The sequence below is a fragment of the Podarcis muralis genome, chromosome 4 (genome assembly GCF_964188315.1).
Source record: "Podarcis muralis chromosome 4, rPodMur119.hap1.1, whole genome shotgun sequence".
Classification (NCBI taxonomy): domain Eukaryota; kingdom Metazoa; phylum Chordata; class Lepidosauria; order Squamata; family Lacertidae; genus Podarcis; species Podarcis muralis.
Window position 1 is genome coordinate 9,326,037 of NC_135658.1, and position 21,031 is coordinate 9,347,067.

The following is a 21,031-nucleotide window of genomic DNA, read 5'->3' on the forward strand; positions in this document are numbered from 1 at the left end:
TCCTCCTCCTCTATCTTCTTCTTCCCCCCTTCTTCTTCTTCTTCTTCTTCTTCTTCTTCTTCTTCTTCTTCTTCTTCTTCTTCTTCTTCTTCTCCTCCTCCTCCTCCTCCTCCTCCTCCTCCTCCTCCTCCTCCTCCATCTTCTTCTTCCCCCTTCTTCTTCTTCTTCTTCTTCTTCTTCTTCTTCTTCTTCTTCTTCTCTTTCCTTCCTTCCTCCCTCCCTCCCTCCCTCCCTCCCTCTTTCTTTCTTTCTTTCTTTCTTCTTCTTCCATCCTTCAAGGTCCCGGGAAGGATCGCAGCATTAAAACACACTATTAAAAGCGATTCAACTTCTACATGCCCTGAATCGGGATGAAACAAGAGTCCCATTCCGGAACGGGTGTCAGCGATCACCCTGCCTCTCTGGGCCGAGGCAGTGAAAACCTCCACGCAAAACTCTGCCGCGGGTCTCGTCATGCTGAGCAGATCCTCCAGACTCTCAACTCCTACCGGCTGGACGGCATCTTCACCGATGTGGTCCTCGCCATGGGCGGGCAGGAATTCCCTTGCCACCGGGCTGCCTTATCCGCCAGCAGCACCTACTTCCGGGCTCTGTTTGCCGGGGGCGCGAAGGAAGGCCGCCAAGGCACCGTCCATCTCCGCGAGGTCTCTGCTCCCAGCCTGAGCCTCGTCCTGGACTACATCTACGGCGGGGACATCTTCATCCAGGAGGACAATGTGGAAGACCTGCTGGAGCTGTCCAGCTTTCTCCAAATCCCAAGGCTCAAGGACGCCTGTGTTGCCTTCTTAGAAGGTGAGCTCCATCCTCACAACTGTCTGGGCATCCTGAAGGTCGCAAACTCTTTTTCCATCCCATCTCTGACCGAGAGGAGCAAGAACTGTCTGCTGGAGGGCTTTGTGGAGATCTCTCACCACAAGGAGTTCCTGGAGCTGGACGCCAAGGAGCTGGTGAGCTGCCTGTCAAGTGATCACCTGGCTGTCCCCAAGGAGGAAGCCGTCTTCGAGGCAGTGATGCGGTGGGTGAACCACGATGTGGTTGCCAGGAAGGGGGGCCTGAAGGATTTGCTCCAGCACGTGAGGCTCCCCCTGCTAGACCCCGTTTATTTTCTAGAAAAGGTGGAGACGGACGAGCTCATCCAGAAATCCAAGGAGTGTATCCCTTTGCTGCTAGAAGCCCGCAAGTATTATGTCCAAGGCAAGGAGGTCAGCTCTCGGCGGTCTAGACCCAGAAGGTAAAAAGACAGAGAAAAAGTTGCTACTAGGGCTGGGCAACCTATCGATATATCATCCCAAACCTGTTTGAAGTCCATATTGTGATACTGATTCCATAATTTTTGACCTGGCAATATACAGTGGTACCTCAGGTTAAGTACTTAATTCGTTCCGGAGGTCCATACTTAAACTGAAACTGTCCTTAACCTGAAGCACCACTTTAGCTAATCGGGCCTCCTGCTGCTGCTGCGCCGCCAGAGCACGATTTCTGTTCTCATCCTGAAGCAAAGTTCTTAACCTGAAGCACTATTTCCGGGTTAGCGGAGTCTGTAACCTGAAGCGTATGTAACCTGAAACGTCTGTAACCCGAGGTACCACTGTATATGACTTCCCTCCTCCTCTTTGTGGATCCTATTCTTAGTCCTTTCCTCTTGCATTTTTTATAATAATCCAAATAATAATAATAATAATTTATTATTTATACCCTGTCCATCTGGCTGGGTCTTCAGGGGCACAGTTACCCCATTCAGGACCAGGGAGTCCTCCACGCCAGCCCGCCCCCTGTCCCCCAAAAACAGTACTTGTCAGTGTCTTGTCAGGATTCAACCTCAATCTGTTAGCCACCATCCATCCTCTAACCACATCCAGACACTCACTCTTTTTGCATCTCCATTATGTCCAAAATTCACCATTAAGCTACAAGTGTTATTCCAATCCCATTAACGTTTTTAGCTGTTTATAATGGTTTATAAAATAGATTTCTGATTCTTCCGGTCATTTTTGCCATTTCGGCATAATCCATCCACTTGATCTGCCATTCTTCTCTGCTAAGGACTTTTTCTTCTTTCCATCTCTGGGCCAATAACATCCAGGCAGCTGTGGTCGCATACATAAATAGTCTTATCTGCTCCCTTGAGATTTTGGCACCTAGAATTCCAAAAAGTAAGGCTTCGAGGGTATTTTTTCAGAAAAGGATATTTTAAACATTTTTTCCAACTCATTATATATCATTTCCCAAAATTCTTTTACTACTGGTTTCACAATTTTTGACCTGGCAATATATCGCATATCATGATGCACATTAGGGCTGAGCGATGTCTGGCTTTCAGTTTTGTGATGTATCGCCAGCTAAACATTGTGATATACTGATATAGCATGATGCCAGAAATAAGGATGTAACTATTCAGAGGCGAAGGGGGTAATGTCCGGGCAACTTCTACTACTTAGAGGTCTATATAAAACAATGGCCAATTATTTCCATTTTATTTTAACACGTTGTGTTCCACGTTCTGCCTGTTTCTTTTTTGTGGAAATTCCTTGTTGTTGTTTAGTCCTTTAGTCGTGTCCAACTCTTCGTGACCCCCTGGACCAGAGCATGCCAGGCACTCCTATCTTCCACTGCCTCCCGCAGTTTGGTCAAACACATGCTGGTAGCTTCGAAAACACTGTCCAACCATCTCCTCCTCTGTCGTCCCCTTCTCCTTGTGCCCTCCATCTTTCCCAACATCAGGGTCTTTTCCAGGGAGTCTTCTCTTCTCATGAGGTGGCCAAAGTATTGGAGCCTCAGCTTCATGACCTGTCCTTCCAGTGATCACTCAGGGCTGATTTCCTTCAGAATGGAGAGGTTTGATCTTCTTGCAGTCCATGGGACTCTCAAGAGTCTCCTCCAGCACCAGAATTCAAAAGCATCAGTTCTTTGGCCTTCTTTATGGTCCAGCTCTCACTTCCATACATCACTACTGGGAAAACCAGAGCTTTAACTAGACGGACCTTTGTCGGCAAGGTGATGTCTCTGCTTTTTAAGATGCTGTCTAGGTTTGTCATTGCTTTTCTCCCAAGAAGCAGGCGTCTTTTAATTTTGTGACTGCTGTCACCGTGGGAATTCCTACCCACCCCTTAAAATAACACTGACTTCAACTCCATCCTTTCCAGCATGATCTGGCAAAGAGCCATAGAAGCCTTACTGGGCTACTGGGCCTTTAGTTAGTAGCTTCCTACTTGCAGATTTGGCCATTTTTATTGCTTCCTGTTGAGCACAGAGTGGTTATTTATTTGTTTTATTTATTAAATTCATATACCGCTCTTCATCCTAAGTTCTCAGGGCTCTTCATAGAATAAAATACAGGATGAAAACAAGTAAATAAGTAAAATAAAAGAGTGAATTATTTAGTTAATTAGATTTATATCATCAGCACTAAAGGTCAGATGTAGTTTGGGTCTTAAGGGGCACAGAGGTCCCCCCCCCATCTTTATAGGGATGTGGGTCATGTTGTGTTGCCAAAAGGGTCTTGCCGTCCCCTAAGACTAACAAGGGACGCGGGTGGCACTGGGACGCGGGTGGCGCTGTGGGTAAAAGCCTCAGCGCCTAGGGCTTGCCGATCGAAAGGTCGGCGGTTCGAATCCCTGCGGCGGGGTGCACTCCCGTTGCTCGGTCCCAGCGCCTGCCAACCTAGCAGTTCGAAAGCACTCCTGGGTGCAAGTAGATAAATAGGGACCGCTTACTAGCGGGAAGGTAAACGGCGTTCCATGTGCGGCTCTGGCTTGCCAGAGCAGCGATGTCACGCTGGCCACGTGACCTGGAAGTGTCTCCGGACAGCGCTGGCCCCCGGCCTATAGAGTGAGATGGGCGCACAACCCTAGAGTCTGGCAAGACTGGCCCGTACGGGCAGGGGTACCTTTACCTTTACCTTTAAGACTAACAAATTTCTTTTCTTATCCCAGATACATGGAGTTAGCAGAGATGATCGTTGTGATTGGAGGCTGCGGCAAGAAAGGGTCCTTGAAACTTCCTTTTGTGGATATCTTCCACCCCGAGAGCAAACAATGGAAGCCACTACCCATTGTCCCTGGATATAGCAAGTCAGAGTTTGCCGCCTGCACCTTGAAGAACGACGTCTACATCTCAGGTGAGATGGCTGCATAGAATCATGATCCTGGGACCCCAAGGGTCATCTAGTCCAACCCCTGCAGAAACAGCCTCCTCCCTTCCTTGGGAGGAGATGGAGAAGACCACTGTATGACTGATGGATTGATTAATTAATTAATTAATTGCATTTCTATTCCGCCCTTTTCTCCAAGGAGCTAAAATGGCACATGTGGTTCTCTCCCTTCTCATTTGATCCCCACAGCGACCCTGTGAGGTAGGTAAAGCTGAGAGGTAGCAACTGGCCCAAGGTCGTCTGGGGAGGTCCATGGCTGAGCAGAGACTAGAATTCCCGTCTCCCAGTTCCCAACCCGACACTCTAACCACTACACCACACTGCCTTTGTGTCATGAGAAAGCCAAGGGGCCAATATCCCCTTCTAAGTTTCTTCCAAAATCCCCTGCTTCCCTCAGAAGAGAAAGAGACCACACGTTTGGACAGTTTAAAATGATTTACTTACAAATCCTTCAAAGGTCAGATTCATGAGCTTTCCCGCACAGTGGCAAGAAAAGGCCCGCAGTATCACGTCAGTTACAAAATGTTAAACGCTTCTAAATTATTTGTACAGAAACACAAAGATGACTTGCTTAAGCCACATGGTCTGGGCTTGGAGCGTCTAGCTTAGACATATTTACTTGTAGAGTTCACGTGGTGGAAGATGAAGGAACAAAGAGTTTGGTAGCCCTTCCTCCCATGGTGAGTGGGTGTGACCTAGCTAAGCCTGGCAGGACAGCTTACTCTATGGTTTTAACCCCTTCATGCATTAATTAGAGTTAGGTACTGCTCCGGCGGGAAGGTAAACGGTGTTTCCGTGCGCTGCTCTGGTTTCGCCAGAAGCGGCTTAGTCGTGCTGGCAACATGACCCAGAAAAAGTGTATGTGGAAAAACGTCGGCTCCCTCGGCCAGTAAAGCGAGATGAGCGCCACAACCCCAGAGTTGTTCGCAACTTCACCGTCAGGGGTCCTTTACCTTTACCTTATATGAGTCTGGATCTAACCCAGTTGGTGGGAATATTGGGTGGGGGGGAGGTGTTGCTTTTGGGTTTCCCAATATAGGACTAGATGGGCCCTTGGCCTAATCCAATAGGACTGCTCTTATGAGAAGAATCTACCAAATAATTCCTAGTACAGTGGTACCTCAGGTTTCAGACACTACAGGTTACAGACGCTTCAGGTTACATGCACTTCAGGTTACAGACTCCGCTAACACAGAAATAGTGCTTCAGGTTAAGAACTTTGCTTCAGGATGAGAACAGAAATCGTGCTCTGGCGGTGCAGCGGCAGCAGGAGGCCCCATTAGCTAAAGTGGTGCTTCAGGTTAAGAACAGTTTCAGGTTAAGTACGGGCCTCCGGAACGAATTAAGTACTTAACCCGAGGTACCACTGTAATTACAAGCCATTTGTTCCCTAGCAAAGGAGATCCCTGGAAGGTCTGCCAAGACCAGGCATAGGCAAACTCGGCCCTCCAGATGTTTTGAGACTACAGTTCCCATCATCCCTGACCACTGGTCCTGTTAGCTAGGGATGATGGGAGTTGTAGTCCCAAAACATCTGGAGGGCCAAGTTTGCCTATGCCTGGCCAAGACTGTTAAACCAATGTGGTGGATTTTCTTCCATTATCCATGCCCGTTGTGATGTTTGAGACATTTTTACCTGGTCAGGACAAATGGGGCTGCCGGGAACCCACAAAAGTAGAGTTCACAGGTTTATAAACCACACAGGCTTATCTAAACGCCTTCCCTTAATCATAATAATAATTTTATTATTTGCACCCCACCCATCTGACTGGGCTGCCCTTGCCTTGGCCTTACACATGCGTAGAGAGTCACATAGCAAGCCGAAGTGGAATCTGGAAACTAAGCAACAGCCTGATCAGAAGAGCAAAAATAAGATCGAAGGCACAGGGTTGAGGAAAAACAAGGCCACAGGCTATCAGTGCCAGCAAATGGACTCTTTTACAACAGTCCTTTGCTCAGCATCCTCTTCACACTGCCTATAAGCTACATTTCAATGTGTCCATCTTCCACACCAAACTGGAGTAGGATTCCTGGGTCCATTAACCTTCTCCTGTCCAAGCTTTCAACACGGCCTGCCAATATTCCTGCCTGCGCTCCTGTTAAATCTCCACGGAGGGCTTCCCATCACTCTTTTAAGCAACCTGTCCTTTAACTAAAACTCCTTTTATCCTTTGAATCGGGTCACTAAGGGGGCTCCCTTCACATCTTGTCAGCTCCACTGAAGTGCCACCCCCCTCCGGACCCAGGAGTGATCTGCGAGAGAGTCTGTTGAAGAGATATTGAGGAGTTTGACAGCTGTCAAATTAGCTGTCAAAGCTGAAAAAGAGAACTTTGTTTCTGTTGTTTCTGCTGGTTATATTTGTTACAATTTGGTTATAAATTGTTGAAAACAAGGAAGAACTGATACAAACTAACTTGACTTTTGAATTTGAACTGGAAGGAATATTAAGTAACCAAAATCCCTCTAGAGGGGGTTTTGGGACATTACAAGAATGGCTGAAGGAGGGAAAATGCAAGCTAAACTGGACAGAGTTTTTGTTCTCTTGGGAAAGTTACAAGAGCAAAGTGATGTTTTGGCTACAAATGTTGCAACTCTGAACTTAACAGCAAAGAAATTCATTGAATTTGATAAGGACTTGACTCAGGAAGTCGATGCAGCTAGACAAGAAGAGAAATTTGAGAACTTTGAGAGTGTGGAGAAAGAGATATATGTTGTTCCTGAGGATAAGGAAGGAGGAGCTGCAATGCTGCAGATGACAAAGGAGAGCCAGAGGCCTGTCATGATAGTTACAAAGGAAAATAAGAACTGGATGATGAAAATCTGGCCTGAATTGGAAATTGAAGAATGGAGAGATCTCCTTATGTGGAGATCTGAAGACCTATGGATTACAAATTTGATTAAGGTGGAAGTTGGAGCCTTGGGGACATTTGGACTTAAAAGGAGTAAGAAACAAGATTCGGGCTCCACTTCTAAGCATGGAGGTCTGGCTGGAAGAAACATGGACCCTATCGGGACAGAGCTTCTCCGAGATCTGGTGTTTAATATTAAGGACTACCAAAAAAACTGGCAGAGAGGAATTGAGAGAGAATTAAGAGCCTCGGACGTGAGGTCTCCAGGCTGATAGACTAAGACTGATGGACATTTGGTGGGGATCGAAACCAGGAAAGGGGGGGGGGTTGGGAATCCAAAGGGTGTATAATTATAATCTGGTTGTTTTTTATTTTGTTTTGTTATTAGTATGAAAATTGGGGAATTCATGGAAGGGAAATTGGGTCGACTTTAGAAAAAGGTTTTAAGAATCAGTACTGATGTACAAATATTGATGTTTATAAGGTATAATTGGCTTTACTAAAATGAACTAAATATAAAAAGGTCAAGAATTGGGGATAACAACTTGTTGAACTAACAATTTGAATTGGAATATAAGAAGGGGAGGTGTGGGGAAGTCAGGGAAATATGTTATAGAAAATAAGGATTGTAAGTTTTATGTGTTTTTATCTTTTTTGTTTTTCTTTTTTGATTTTTTAATGTATTAAGGTGAAAAGTTCAATAAATATCTTATAAAAAAAATATGAAAATGGCACATCTTGTCAGCTCCAGTTCCCTTCAGTGGCTGTCGTCCAAAACGTCTGGAGACAGGGCCGGCAGTGAAATGGGATGCTGCCACAATTTGACTGCCACTTCCTTCCCCCAATATTTAACCTGGCCCCTTCTTTCTGTGGCCTTAAGCCAGGGGTCAGCAAGCTTTTTCAGCGGGGGGCCGGTCCACTGTCCCTCAGACCTTGTGGGGGCCAAACTATATTTTTTTGGGGGGAAATGAACGAATTCCTATGCCCCACAAATAACTCAGAGATGCATTCTAAATAAAAGCACAGTTTCTACTCATGTAAAAACACCAGGCAGGCCCCACAAATAACCCAGAGATGTATTTTAAATAAAAGGACACATTCTACTCATGTAAAAACACGCTGATTCCCGGACCGTCCGCGGGCCGGATTTAGAAGGAGATTGGGCCGGATCCGGCCCCCAGGCCTTTGTTTGCCTACCCATGCCTTGAGTCCTTTGGCTCCTGTGTTATGTGGCTGCTCTGTGTCTGTTTTTGCAGGAGGCCACCTGAACGGAAGAGATGTCTGGGTGCTGAGCTCCCAGCTGAACGTCTGGATGAGGGTTGCCTGTTTGCAGAAAGGGCGGTGGAGGCACAAGATGGCCACCCTCCAGGGAAAGGTACAGACTTCTCTTTGCTTTGTGATTGGTGGGGGGTGTCGTGGCCGCAGGAGGGAGAGGCATTTGTTACTATTCCCCAACCTGACGCATCTGTGCCTCTCCTCTCCTCTCCTGCTTCAGCTTCTTCCTCTGATTCTGGCTGCCTCTCTACCACCGACTCTCCCCGCTCACTAAGCCCTGTTCCTTCTCCATCTTCCGACGCCTCTTCCTCCCAGTCTTCTCCCTCTTCTCCCTCTGACCACTCATCATTGCCCTAACACCATGGCTCAGCGGCTCCAGTGCTTGTTATGTACTGAGCTGAATAGGATCCAAAATGCAGCAGTCTGATTGGTCCTTGAACAATAGGACCCAGAATGCAGCAGTCTGATTGGTCCGTAGGAGCCACCCAATCCAACTCCAGGTGGAAGTGAATCCGCAACCTGATTGGCCTACAGGAGAATCCCAGAATTAGCCAATCACGTGGGGCCCATTGTGTAAATAATGTATATAAAGCAGACATTTCGGGGGAACTTCCATTCCTCCTCACTACTCTGAGCTGAATAAAGAGCATGAAATCCACTCTCAACTCTGAGTATATTTCAGTGCTGGATTTGCCTCTAAGCTAAACAAGCTATAGCGTAGGGCCCCGATCTCTTGGAGGCCCCCCAAAAATTTAAAGGAAAACCCCCCTGGATTTACATTTCTAAAATGTAAGATAAAAAAATAAATAAAATAAAACTTACGTACAGCAACAGTGTTTTGTGTTGTGTAGGCTCCTACGATGTAAATCATGGACCCCGCCTGCTAACCTGCTCCCTAAAATATCACTGGTTTGCTCCTTTCTATATACAGTGGTACCTCAGGTTAAGTACTTAATTTGTTCCGGAGGTCCGTACTTAACCTGAAACTGTTCTTAACCTGAAGCACCACTTTAGCTAATGGGGCCTCCTGCTGCTGCCGCACCGCCGGAGCACAATTTCTGTTCTCATCCTGAAGCAAAGTTCTTAATCTGAAGCACTATTTCTGGGTTAGCGGAGTCTGTAACCTGAAGCGTATGTAACCTGAAGCGTATGTAACCCGAGGTACCACTGTATAGGGTGCCTACATTCTGCATGGACTGGTTATATTGTTATGTGCAAATGGCTTGAGATACCTATTAGGTAGCACCTGTGTATCTCCTTTCTATTTATTTATTTGCAAATTTACAAGCTGCACTTCCATTTTTAGAAAACGGTCAGCTTTAACCCAGCGATTTCTGTCATCTCCTTAAATACCCTTTGCCAAAATTCTTTTACACAATTTACACCATTTTATGTTTCACAACAACCCTGCAAAGTAGTTCGGGCGACTGAGGCTGGCCCAAGGTGGCTTTGAGTGGGGGATTTGAACCCTAGTCCGGCACTCTAACCACTGTACCACGCTGCCTCTCGCTCTGCCCACACCCCGTTTACAAGCCCGCCTGCATCTGGGTGAGATCAGAGATCTGATGAATCGCGTCCTCCCCAATTCTCGCCGACAGATCTACGCAGTGGGCGGCTACGACGGCTTTGGCCGCCTGGCCAGCGTGGAATGCTACGACGCCTTTTCCAACAGCTGGGCAGATATTGCGCCGTTGCCCGAGACAGTGAGCTCGGCGGCTGTGGTGCCGTGTCTCAACAAGCTGTATGTGATCGGGGGCGCCGTGGAGGACGGGGCCAACACAGATAAGGTACTGCCGGGGTTGCCAACCTTTGGAGGGGGGCGTGGGGACTTTTGCAAACTGAGCCTCTGCATCTGTCCGCCTCTCCTGGTATGTTTCACCTTACGGTCTTCAAACAAAAACATCTTGGAGGTCCCGGGCCACAGGGAGGTTAGGCTGGCCTCAACCAGAGCCAGGGCTTTTTCGGTCGTGGCCCCGATCTGGTGGAATGCTCTGTCCCAAGAGTCTAGGGCCCTGCGGGACTTGACATCTTTCCGCAGGGCCTGCAGGACAGAGCTGTTCCACCAGGCCTTTGGCCAATGCACAGTCTGACCCCCTCCTTTGGTAATCCTCACAGAACTCTAGCCCAATGGTTGCCATTAATTTGATTTGAACTGATTTTATAATGAATTGATTTTAGAAAGCTGTATTATTTTACTGTTCTCTAAACCCGGCTTCGTGGGACGCGGGTGGCGCTGTGGGTTAAAGCCTCAGCGCCTAGGACTTGCCGACCGAAAGGTCGGCGGTTCGAATCCCCGCGGCGGGGTGCGCTCCCGTCGTTCGGTCCCAGCGCCTGCCAACCTAGCAGTTCGAAAGCACCCCCGGGTGCAAGTAGATAAATAGGGACCGCTTACCAGCGGGAAGGTAAACAGCGTTCCGTGTGCTGCGCTGGCTCGCCAGATGCAGCTTGTCACGCTGGCCACGTGACCCGGAAGTGTCTGCGGACAGCGCTGGCCCCTGGCCTATAGAGTGAGATGGGCGCACAACCCTAGAGTCTGTCAAGACTGGCCCGTATGGGCAGGGGTACCTTTAGCTTTACCTAAACCCGGCTTCAGCTGGGGAGGACAGGATAGAAATAAAATTGTTATTATTATTGCTCCCCCAGGTTCAGTGCTATGACCCAGAGGAAAACAAGTGGCTCCTTCTGTCGGCGGCCCCTTTCCGCCAGCGATGCCTCAGCGCCGTCACTTTGGATCACTCGATTTACGTTGTTGGGGGGCTCCTGAGTAAAATCTTCAGCTACAGCCCCCAGATGGACACCTGGGCTGAAGTTGTGTCCCTCCCGGGACCTCTGGTAAGGAGAAGGCACCCGTCCCAAGATGGGGGTGCCCCATCTAAAAGGGCAAAAAAAAGAGAGAGGACCCCAGAATGGTGAAAACAGGCTCCTCACCAGCCATCAGTAGGGATAAAGGCATCTACACCACCTATTGTCTTGCTTGCTCACAGCACATAGCCATTTTATTATTTTATTTTCTATTATTATTTACTAAAATTATTAGTCACTTTTTTAAAAGAAATGTACCTCAAAGCAACTTGCAGCAATAAATAAACAACTCATACATTAAAACCAGCACGAAACAAAACACAGAAAAATCTAAAGCACATTTGTATTTTTAAAAGGCAGAATTCAAACCTCCCGCCCACTAAAGGAGGCCATAAATAATTTTTAAAAATTGATTTGTAAGTTGTTTTGAGTTGCCCTGGGCTCAAGATAATGCAACCAACAAATTTAAGAAAAAATAAAATCCAAAGCCCCCTAGTGGAAAATAAATGTTTTTGCCTGGCATCTAAATGTATGTAATGATTTGGGCCAGGCAAGCCTTTTTGGGGAGAGCATTCCGCAAGTGGGGAGCCACCACAGAAAAGGACCCGTTCTCGTGCTACTCTGCCCTTCTGCTCAGAACACAAGAAGGGTGGGTGTCCAATCCTGGTATCAAATGAGATGTGGCGGGGCTGGCTCAATACCTCCTTCTGCTTGATGTCAGGAACGTGGCCCCCCAGAGCGCAGGGGATGAGATAGACTAGAAATAGAACTAAGTAAATGAGGGACTGACTCTGAGAGTTGGCTGACAGTCGAGAAAGGGCAATTTTGTTGGTTTCTATTTCCCTCACTGAGCAGCAACTGCAGTCACAAGACATTGTTTTGCATTCCACAGTCCAAGTTACTGTTGGATTCCCACGGGAATGGGAGACTGGATGTGACGTACACTGGTTACCTGTTTTTCACTGTTCTCTCGGTTTCTTTGTTAGAGAGACAGTTGCTTCTCTGCTCTCGCAGAGGCAAGATGCATGTTTGTATTCTCTCAGCATAGAGTGGAAATAAAGTTAAGAATGTGGCACATACTGCTTATCCTTCTGCTGTGTGGACTACTCTGCTTGGGCTCAAGATAAGACGTGCCTGTATCAGCTTCAGATGGGCCAAAGCTGGTCAAAAATCTCACAAATTTGACCCCCCTTCCTGGGGAAGACTCTGTTAGATCTCAAGGAGAGGAAGAGTCGGGAGGCAGCCAGAGTGTTGCTAGGCAATCAGCAGATAAGCCGAGATCTGAGTCTGTGTTGAGTGACAGTGGGGAGGAGGGGGCAGGCCAACGTCTCAGTCCCTGTTCTAGGCATCTGGATAAGATCAGATGGCGACGGAAGGGAAAGACAGGAGTTTGGCGTCCTTCCTGCTGTGGGAGGGGCAAAAATTCAGACTGACCAACTATCGTAAATGCGAGCAGGCGAGAAGCCGTGCTCTGGGTGTGTCTTTTTGTAAATAAACGTACATAAAAATGCCGGAGGGTCATTACTTCTTATCGGGCCTTGCTTGCCTGCCAGAGATCATTACATCTGAGTAGACCGCAAAGCGGTGTCCTTCCTTCCTTCCCACCAGGTGAGGGAAGATCTACATTTGGAACAAGGAAGGGAAGAACGATCTATACAGTGGTACCTCGGTTTACAAACTCAATCCGTTCTGGAAGTCTGTTCGTAAACCAAAGCCGTTCTTAAACCGAGGCATGCTTTCCCTAATGCGGCCTCCCGCTGCCGATGCCCTTCCACCATTCAGCTTCCATTCGTAGACCGTGGTAAAGTTCGCTAACTGGAACACTAATAACAATAATAATAATAATAATAATAATAATAATAATAATAATAATAATAATATATTTATACCCCGCCCATCTGGCTGGGCTTCCCCAGCCACTCTGGGCGGCTTCCAAAAAAAATAAATATTAAAATACTGTACTACATCAAACATTAAAAGCCTCCCTAAACAGGGCCGCCTTCAGATGTCTTCTAAAAGTCTTGTAGTTGATTTTCTCTTTGACATCTGGTGGGAGGGCGTTCCACAGGGCAGGCGCCACTACCGAGAAGGCCCTCTGCCTGGTTCCCTGTAACTTGGCTTCTCGCAATGAGGGAACCGCCAGAAGGCCCTCGGCGCTAGGCCTCAGTGTCCGGGTAGAACGATGGGGGTGGAGACGCTCCTTCAGATATATCCTTCAGATATACTACTTCCGGTTTTGCGGAGTTCGTATACCGAATCGTTCGTAAGCAGGGCTGTTCTTAAACCGAGGTACCACTGTATCGAGATCTGCTGCCCCTGTAGGTTTTGCCGCCTGAGGCAGCCACCTCACCTTGCCTCATGCACGGGTTGGCCCTGAATTGTGGACAAGTTTAAAGGGGTGGGTGTTCGAGGAGAAGCTGACCCAGCACAAATAACAGCTGAGCTGAAAGAGGGGTTTTTGTGGATTTCTGAGGGGATACAGACCTCTCCTCTTTCTGGCTTTCCCCTCTTCCTTCAGGAGAACTGCGGCGTCACCGTGTGCTCCGGCAAAATCTACATCCTGGGGGGCACAGACGAAAACGAGCAAGGCACAGACAAGGTGTTCTCTTTTGATGCAGAGACTGGGGTGGTGGAACCCGAGACCCCGCTCCAGCGCTGCACCAGTTGCCATGGTTGCGTGACCATCCTCCGGAGCAGGAGCAGGTGACCCCAGTGGTGACCCCCTCCCCTTTTCCTCCTCTACGCAACCACGGCCCATGTATAATTGCTCCTTTGAAAACTGGTCCTCGAGAGATGGCGCTCCCAATTTGTTGTTGTTTAGTCATTTAGTCGTGTCCGACTCTTCATGACCCCATGGACCAGAGCACGCCAGGCACTCCTGTCTCCCACTGCCTCCCACAGTTTGGTCAAACTCATGCTGGTAGCTTCGAGAACACTGCCCAACCATCTTGTCCTCTGTTGTCCCCTTCTCCTTGTGCCCTCCATCTTTCCCAATACCAGGGTCTTTTCCAGGGAGTCTTCTCTTCTCATGAGGTGGCCAAGCATTATAGCTGACCATAAAATCATAGGTAAAGCTAAAGGACCCCTGGACGGTTAAGTCCAGTCAAAGGCGACTATGGGGTTGCGGCACTCATCTCGCTTTCAGGTTGAGGGAACCAGCGTTTGTCCACAGACAGCTTTCCAGGTCATGTGGCCAGCAGGACTAAACCGCTTCTGGCGCAATGGGACACCATGACGGAAACCAGAGTGAACGGAAACACCATTTACCTTCCCGCAGCAGCAGTACCTATTTATCTACTTGCACTGGTGTGCTTTCGGACTGCTAGGGAGTCTTCTCTTCTCATGAGGTGGCCAAAGTATTGGAGCCTCAGCTTCAGGATCTGTCCTTCCAGTGAGCACTCAGGGTTGATTTCCTTCAGAATGGAGAGGTTTGATCTTCTTGCAGTCCATGGGACTCTCAAGAGTCTCCTCCAGCACCAGAATTCAAAAGCAAAGATGGGCAATTTTGGTTTCTCATTCTTCCAACCTTAAGTGCAGCCCCTCTTCATTTCCACATCAGTTTGGGCATTTCATTTCCCCACCCCAGAAAATCCACACGTCTTTCTTGTGCTTAATGAGCACCATTTTGTACGCTGTTTTGCCTCTCGCACACATTTCTCCAAGCAAGTTTCCTCCGATATAGTGCAGGGTTTTTTTTTGGTACATTTTGAATATAAGCACTTTTTTTTTGCATCTGCTCTTCCCATTGCAAAATTTGGTGCTGAATTTCAAGAGAAAGCTGCCTTTCATTTTGCATACTGCTCAGAGAAGTGCCAGTTAAGATAGATTTGCATCAAAATGTGAACCGAAGGAATCTCTCTCCTCATTTCCACCTCCAAAAGACTCCAACTCCCATCGCCCATTAGCCAGGCCGACGGGGGCTGATGGGTTTTGTAGTCTAAAACAACTGGAGGGCACCAAATTGGGGAAGGCTGCCCTTATAACATAAAACCTTGGGGCTGGTATTTGGTTATCCCCCAGCCATAATTTTATCTGTTGCAAATCCCAGCAGCTGCAGAACTGGACTGCTGACCCTCTAATATCATTTTTTTTTTTTTGTATATATCAAGAGTCCCCAAAGCGCTTCCCCTTCATAATTGCTTTAACCTAACAACAGCCCTTCCAGGCAGAACCCATATGAATGACCACCATGTTGCAGACAGAGACAAGGCCTGAGGTGGTTAAGTCTGTAGCTCATCTACAGCTACCTAGAGAGATGAGGAGGGAGGAGATATTTAAATTGTTCATGTTAAATCCTTGGCCCCAATCCTGCCCCATTTCTTCTCTGTTTTTCTCCCAATGAACCATTTGTTTCTGCTGCTGCTGCTGAGTCCCTCTGCTTCCCCCGAGGCCAATTCGTACAGATGTGCCGCCCCAGTTTTAATCGCCTTCATTTTCACATTTATCGTCTGCACGTTGCTAAAGAACTCCTAATCTCACGAAGGCAGACCCCTTTCTCCATCTCTCCTGAGCTGCCCCTGCGTTGTGTGGGTGGGTGTTTTCAGAAATATATAATGGGGGTGTCCAGCTGGTGCGAGTTGATAGAGCTCTCAAAATGAGCAGTGTTGAAAGACCCCCAGCTGAGAAGGCAGGCGCTCAGCGATTAACAGAAATAAAAGGTCGCTATCGCCATCTGGGAACTCCCGCTAGGGAGACAATGAAGGCAGGTCATTGCAGGGCTCGGCAGAATTAAGTGTTTTAAACTGATTTTAATATTGTATTTTCATTTGGTGATAAGATGCCCTGGGAACCACTAGTGAAGGGCAAGTACGAAATGCAATGACCATTTGTTGTTTGTTATTAAGCAGGTCTGACCACAGGGCATGCCTTGGGGAAGGAGGCAAAGTCTACCTTTCATACAGCAAAACAACAACACCACACACTGGCTTATAAGTATAAAATTTACTAGAATAGCAGCTAGAATATAGATAGACATAACCATTCAAACAACAAACATACTGTACTAAGGTGCCATGTGCAAGACAAAGCCTGGAGATACTGTAAACATGGAGTGGATAAATGTACAACTCTATCTTAACAACCAAGACAGCATCTTAAAAAGCAGAGACATCACCTTGCCAACAAAGGTCCGCATAGTTAAAGCTATGGTATTCCCAGTAGTGATGTATGGAAGTGAGAGCTGGACCATAAAGAAGGCTGATCGCCGCAGAATAGATGCTTTTGAATTATGGTGCTGGAGGAGACTCTTGAGAGTCCCATGGACTGCAAGAAGATCAAACCTCTCCATTCTGAAGGAAATCAGCCCTGAGTGCTCACTGGAAGGACAGATCCTGAAGCTGAGGCTCCAAGACTTTGGCCACCTCATGAGAAGAGAAGACTCCCTGGAAAAGACCCTGATGTTGGGAAAGATGGAGGGCACAAGGAGAAGGGGATGACAGAGGAGGAGATGGTTGGACAGTGTTCTCGAAGCTACTAACATGAGTTTGACCAAACTGCGGGAGGCAGTAGAAGACAGGAGTGCCTGGAGTGCTCTGGTCCATGGGGTCACGAAGAGTCGGACACGACTAAACAACAACAAATCTTTGCAAGTTACATGTGCAGTAAACGTTATACAGACTGAATAAACAAACAAACCGTTCAACAAGAGCGTACGCCTTGATTTGCCTTCCCGTGATTGATCCATGCATACAGCTTTGTGTTTCCAATTCAAGACCCATTGAAGAACATCTCATCCAGTTCAATATTTGAAAAACAGCTTTGAAAAACTTTTTCATATTCTCCAGTGTGCTACCCTTGCCGTTGTGGCAGCACGGGGTTTCCGTTCTGTGATTGGACTTACGCTGCTTGTTGAACGGCTCATTTATCCAGTCTGTATAACGTTTACTGCACATGTAACTTGTTAAGATAGAGTTGTACATTTATCCACTCCGTGTTTACAGTATCTCCAGGCTTTGTCTTGCACATGGCACCTTAGTACGTTTGTTGTTTGAATGGTTACAAGTCTATCTCTATTCTAGCTATTATTCTAGTAAATTTGGTTTTATACTTATAAGCCAGTTTGTGGTGTTGTTGTTTTGTTGTATTATTATTGCTGTCACCACATTTGATACTTTGTGTATATACTACCTTTCATACAGACCACCCCAGATGTCAGTCCCAACTGTCCTCTCCAAGTGGGGCTGGAAGAGGTTCCTTGCCTGAAATCCTTGAGAGTTGTCGCCCATCAGAATATGGAGCTAGATGTACCAATTGTCTAACTCAGTTTAAGCTTCCCATGTTCCTAAAATGTAATTTAGAGTGATGCTACTTTCTCACGTAAGAGATATGGTTCCTTTTAAGAGACACTGACCCAATTTTGCTTGCTGGCCCCTGAGATCAAAGAGAAGTTTTTTGCCTATGTTTGGATACAGCTGGACGCCATTTTGAATCAAGATGGCAGACCAAACCATTAAAAACACTGCATTTTTTGTTTCTTCAAGCAATGCTAAGGTATGAGGCTGCTAGTTAGAGATAAACTGGACTGGCCTTTGTGTTTTATCTGCCCCTGAATTGACTAATGTCTTTTACGCCAGCGTAAAAACCAAGCACAATGAAATAAAGAAGGAGAAACAACCAGACCCGTCTATTGAGATTCTTACAAAGTTTTTAAATCCATAGATTTCTAATGTCAAAATCAAGTTGTAGGAGCGCGGAGGAGTCCAGGCGGGCTGCGTTTCAGAAAGGCAACAGGCCGTCGTTCCTCCACGTCAAGTAGTGAGCGAAGCCTTGCACGATTCTGTTGACGTTGTGCTCGCCCAGAAATGCCAGGAGAGTCTCCGCCATGAATTCGTGGTTGAAAAAATAGGTGTAGCATAAGGCCAGGGTCAGCAGGAGAACGCAGCCGAGCACCAAGACGCTCAGGACTTTGCCCACCTGCCAGAACCAGTACATGGCTTTTCTACTCTTTGACTGCTGCAAGGCAACATCCACCAGTTTGGCCTCCACGATTTCGTGCATTAGCGAGCCGATCTGCACCCTGTTTTCCTGGTCCAACCTCAAGATGGTGGCCTGCTGCACGCAGGTCTCCAGCTGGGACTGCAGATCTTTGATGTCGTTCCTCTGGCTCTGGCGGAGTTGAAGAAGCATCCCGACTTTTTCCCTCAGCTGGGAGGAATTGTTCTTCTCTGCTTGATAGTGATGCTCGGTCTCTTGTAGCCTATCTTCCAGGCTCTTCAGGTATTTTTTGACTTCCACCGACAGGTTCTGCATCTCTCGAAGGTCCTTCTCCTGAGCGGCTTTGTAGTCTTCGAAAAGGGCCACCTGGGAGGTCACCTCGCGGAGTTCCTTGCTGAGCTCTGCGTTCGCTTTCGCCAAGGCCTTGTTCTGGGCATCCAGTTCGTGGATCCTCGCGTTGGTGTGGTCCATCTTCTCTCTGATGTCCTCCACCTTCTTCTGCATCTCCTCCATGGCGGCCTTGAATCTGTCCGCCGTCTCTTGCAAGCTCCGGTTGTGGCCCTTGATGGTGCTGTTGTCCTTGAGCAGGGCCTGGTTCTCAGAATCAAGGTAGGCCACCGTCTCTGTCAGGTCATTGATTTGGTAGCGGAGCTTTTCGTTCGTCGTCGACAGTTCCTCCATCCTCAGCGACATGGTGAAGATGTTTCGTTCAGAGCTGGCGACCCTATGAGAAGATCAAAAAGGTAAAGGTAAAGGGACCCCTGACAGTAAAGTCTAGTTGCGAACGACTCTGGGGTTGCGGTGTTCATCTCGCTTTATAGGCCGAGGGAGCCGACGTTTGTCCACAGTTTTTCCAGGTCATGTGGCTAGCAGGACTAAACCACTTCTGGCGAAACCAGAGCAGCACATTTAATTATTTAAATTGTATACCGCCCTATCCATACAAGCAAGTCTCAGGGCAGTTCACAACATAAAAACACAAAACATATAATAAAAATTAAAAACAAAACATCTCACTAATCTCCCTCCCCAACACATTATAAAAGGGCACTGGATGCTGCAAATTTCTCATTATTTTAAATTTTGCTGCCCACCCATTTTGTTGTTTGTTTGAAAGAAAGGCATTCTATGAATCTCTGCTTACTCAAATCCTACTTCAAAGCACTGGTCCCATGCTAAGGCTCCTTCCTTTTGGATTTTGAGGTACCTCCTGAAGTCATTTGGATGTGATCAGGCTCATGCAACTCATTTTTGTTTTGTTTTAATGGTTTTGCACTGTTTTTGTGGCGTTTTATGTCTCATTGCCTATGCTGCTGCACGTCATCATGTTGCTTTGCTTGAGTTGGCGGTGCGTAAATACTTTTATAAATAAAGAAGATATTGCAGAGAGAGAGAGAGAGAGAGAGAGAGAGAGAGAGAGAGAGAGAGAGATAGTTATGTTAAGAGGAAGAGAGGAAGCAGTTAATGATGAACGGCTTGACAGCAAAAGGGCCCCTCAAACAGATTAAAGGGACAGAACGATTCTAATTTTGAGCCTCTTATATGAAGACAGCTAAGCCCCAGAGGGGGAAATGACAGAGATTTATTCCGGCCAAGGGAGCGCCTAATAGCTGATCATCATGATAAATATTTATGCCCAGCTGGGAGCCTTCAATTCTTCACCCATATGCACTGAAGCTTGGAGCAAGCAATCTGTAGCAAAACAGATCAGGACCCTGGTCAGCTCCCAGTGGCTTCTCATAACTGAGCCAGGGAAGATGTTGTCTCAGCCAGAGTCACCTGAAGGCTGGTGAGGTTGTTTATTCCAAAGACTTCACCACCTTAGGAGGGGGGTCTGCAGTCTTAAAGGGCCCATAGCCAATTCTATGGGAAATAATAAGGGTTTTGAACTTTAAAGTCTAGGCCTAGGACTCTCGGACCTACGGGACCACCACTCCTGGTATGCCCCTCAGAGGACCTTTAAGGTCCATAAATAACAACACTTTGAAGTCCCAAGCCTCAAGGAGGTTACATTGGTCTCAACCAGGGCCAGGGCCTTTTCAGTACTGGCCCTGACTTGGTGGAGCACTCTGTCACAAGAGACCAGGGTCCTGCGGGATTTGACATCTTTCTGCAGGGCCTGCAAGACAGAGCTGTTCCGCCTGGCCTTTGGCTTAGACTCACTCTGACTCCTTATATGGGATTTGGTATATAAATTTTCCCTTGGCTTTTTTGCTGGCCCATGTAGGACCAGCATGGATAGCTGGCTCGGGTGGATATCTGAGGTTTCCTCCCTTTATGGTCTTGATTTATTGGCTACTACTAAAATGAGGCTGCATTTTAAGTCGTATTTTAAGCCGTACTTTAATTACCGTATTTTTCGGCCCATAGGACACACCTTGTTTTTTTGGTGGGGAAATAAAGAAAAATAAATTTATTTCCCCCCCCCCCAGGCGTAGGGCTGGGGTGGGGGAAGCCTGGGCTCCCCCGACCCCCGACCCCAGAACAGGCAGCTCTCCACAAGCCGTGGGACCACAAGCCGACTTCGCGCAGCTCTCCCACAGCTTGCGGATAGCTTCCTGAAGACTGGAGAGCGAGAGGGGTCGGTGCGCACCGACCCCTCTCTCTCTCCAGGCTTCAGTGAAAGCCTGCATTCGCTCCATAGGACGCACACACATTTCCCCTTCATTTTTGGAGGGGGAAAAGTGCGTCCTGTAGGGCGAAAAATATGGTAACTTTTTTTTTCTTTTTTCTATTATGTTTTATTGTCATTTATATTCGGTGTTAGCTGCCCTGAGCCTGGCCCTGGCCCGGGGAGGTCAGGGTACAAATAAAATTATTATTATGTTAATTAATTACATTTATATACTGCCCTATAAAGGTAAAAGGTAAAGGACTCCTGGACGGTTAAGTCCTGTCAAAGGTGACTATGAAGTTGCAGCACTCATCTCGCTTTCAGATCGAGGGAGCCGTCATTTGTCCACAGACTACTAAACTGCTTCTGGCGCAATGGGACACTGTGATGGAAACCAGAGCGCACGG

General features: G+C 47.3%; 2 protein-coding genes across 2 annotated transcripts; one reads left to right on the top strand and one right to left on the bottom strand.

Moving 5' to 3' along the window:
• Nucleotides 1-297: 297 nt before the first annotated feature.
• KLHL35 (kelch like family member 35) lies at nt 298-17,692 on the top strand. The gene is made up of 7 exons (XM_077926906.1): nt 298-1,231; nt 3,906-4,117; nt 8,257-8,396; nt 9,110-9,115; nt 9,874-10,062; nt 10,919-11,107; nt 13,596-17,692. Exons 1-7 carry the CDS (start codon nt 351-353, stop codon nt 13,782-13,784), a joined length of 1,806 nt encoding a protein of 601 aa, XP_077783032.1. The 5' UTR covers nt 298-350; the 3' UTR covers nt 13,785-17,692.
• On the bottom strand, nt 17,675-18,728 carry LOC114595283 (uncharacterized). The gene has a single exon (XM_077926905.1). It carries the CDS (start codon nt 18,701-18,703, stop codon nt 17,792-17,794), a length of 912 nt encoding a protein of 303 aa, XP_077783031.1. The 5' UTR covers nt 18,704-18,728; the 3' UTR covers nt 17,675-17,791.
• Between the last annotated feature and the right edge of the window lie 2,303 nt (nt 18,729-21,031).

Coding starts and splice junctions, on each gene's coding strand:
- KLHL35 (XM_077926906.1), top strand. CDS start 351: ATGAAACAAGAGTCCCATTCCGGAACGGGTGTCAGCGATCACCCTGCC. Junction 1,232..3,905: donor CGGCGGTCTAGACCCAGAAG/GTAAAAAGACAG, acceptor TTTACCTTTAAG/ACTAACAAATTTCTTTTCTT. Junction 4,118..8,256: donor GAACGACGTCTACATCTCAG/GTGAGATGGCTG, acceptor CTGTTTTTGCAG/GAGGCCACCTGAACGGAAGA.
- LOC114595283 (XM_077926905.1), bottom strand. CDS start 18,703: ATGTCGCTGAGGATGGAGGAACTGTCGACGACGAACGAAAAGCTCCGC.